This window comes from Tarenaya hassleriana, unplaced genomic scaffold, assembly GCF_000463585.1.
Source record: "Tarenaya hassleriana unplaced genomic scaffold, ASM46358v1 Cleome168, whole genome shotgun sequence".
Taxonomy (NCBI): Eukaryota; Viridiplantae; Streptophyta; class Magnoliopsida; order Brassicales; family Cleomaceae; genus Tarenaya; species Tarenaya hassleriana.
Genome location: NW_010965103.1, coordinates 33,013 through 34,478, shown reverse-complemented (window position 1 = coordinate 34,478; position 1,466 = coordinate 33,013). Strand labels below are relative to the sequence as shown.

The following is a 1,466-nucleotide window of genomic DNA, read 5'->3' as shown; positions in this document are numbered from 1 at the left end:
CCGGCAGGAGTCTCAACCTATTCTTAAAATGAATGGGCAGTTTGGATCCAAGGCAAATGTCGTTGAGACGACTAAGGCCAAAGGGATTAAAAAGCGGAAGATTGATAAGAATGTCAACTCCAAGAAATTCAAGGGGAATTGCTACGTTTGTGGCAAGGCTGGACATCTGGCGAAGGATTGCTACCATCGCAAGGAAGGTGCCTAGAAGAAAATTGGGAATAAGACCCAAGCTCATGTAGCTGAAGTAGAAGATGGGGAGTCTGAGTTCGTAGCAGTTGTGTCAGAAGTGAACATGGTCGGAGATAATCCGAGAGAATGGTGGATTGACACTGGAGCAACCCGCCACATTTATGCTAACAAATGGATGTTCACCACCTATGACACTGTCACCGGAGAAAGTTGCTATATGGGAAAATCTGCTGCATCCAAAGTGGAGGGCAAAGGTTCAGTCATTTTGAAGATGACATCTGGAAAGAAGCTGACACTTACTGAGGTTCTTCATGTGCCAGACATTCGTAAGAACCTGCTCTCTGGGTCTGTGATGTCAAAGAAAGGCTTTAAGCTAGTTTTTGAGTCTGAGAGAGTTGTAGTGTCAAAAGATGGTGTGTATCTAGGTAGAGGTTATCTAGCAAATGGTATGTTCAAGATGAATGTAATGACCATTTGTGACACCAATGCGGCAAATAATATAACCGCAAATGATATTAATAAAGCTTCTACTTCTTCTGCTTACTTGAATGAGTCAAGATTATGGCATGGTAGATTAGGACATGTGAATCTTAAGTCTATGCAAAGATTAATGTCTTTTAATCTGCTACCAAAATTTAAATTAGACAAAGACCACAAGTGTGAAGTCTGCGTTGAAGCGAAATTTGCTAAGTCTTCGTTTAAAAATATTGAACGAAGTACTGAACCTTTGGAATTGATACATACAGATGTATGCGATTTGAAATATGTGCAAACCAGAGGTGGAAAGAAGTACTTCATTATTTTTATTGATGATTGTACTCGGTATTGTTATCTCTACTTAATGAGAAGTAAAGATGAGGCAATAGAGATGTTTAATTTCTATAAAAATGAAGTTGAAAATCAACTTGGAAAGAAAATCAAAGCTTTGAGAAGCGACAGAGGAGGTGAATATGAGTCGCCTTTTGCGCAATTGTGCGCAGATCATGGCATCATCCATCAAACTACGGCCCCTTATACGCCAAAACAGAATGGCATTGCTGAACGCAAGAATAAAACGCTGAAAGAGATGATGAATGCTATGGATCTACTCAGAACTTGTGGGGGGAAGCAGTGATTTCTGCTAACTTTGTATTAAACAGAGTGCCCCATAAAAGGCTCGACAAAACGCCCTATGAGTTGTGGAAAGGCAAATCACCTAGCTACAAATACTTGAGAGTATGGGGTTGTCTGGCTAAGGTTCCTATCCCTATTCCTAAACGAACTAGGTTAGGACCAAA

General features: G+C 40.5%; 1 protein-coding gene across 1 annotated transcript in view; it reads left to right on the top strand.

Moving 5' to 3' along the window:
• Positions 1–28: 28 nt before the first annotated feature.
• The window catches only part of LOC104809809, a 22,324-nt gene continuing 20,886 nt past the window's right edge, over positions 29–1,466 (top strand). Inside the window, exons 1-2 of the mRNA XM_010535886.1 lie at positions 29–197; positions 240–635. Of these exons, the coding sequence (XP_010534188.1) occupies positions 29–197; positions 240–635 (565 nt within the window). The remainder of the gene's footprint in view (positions 198–239; positions 636–1,466) is intronic.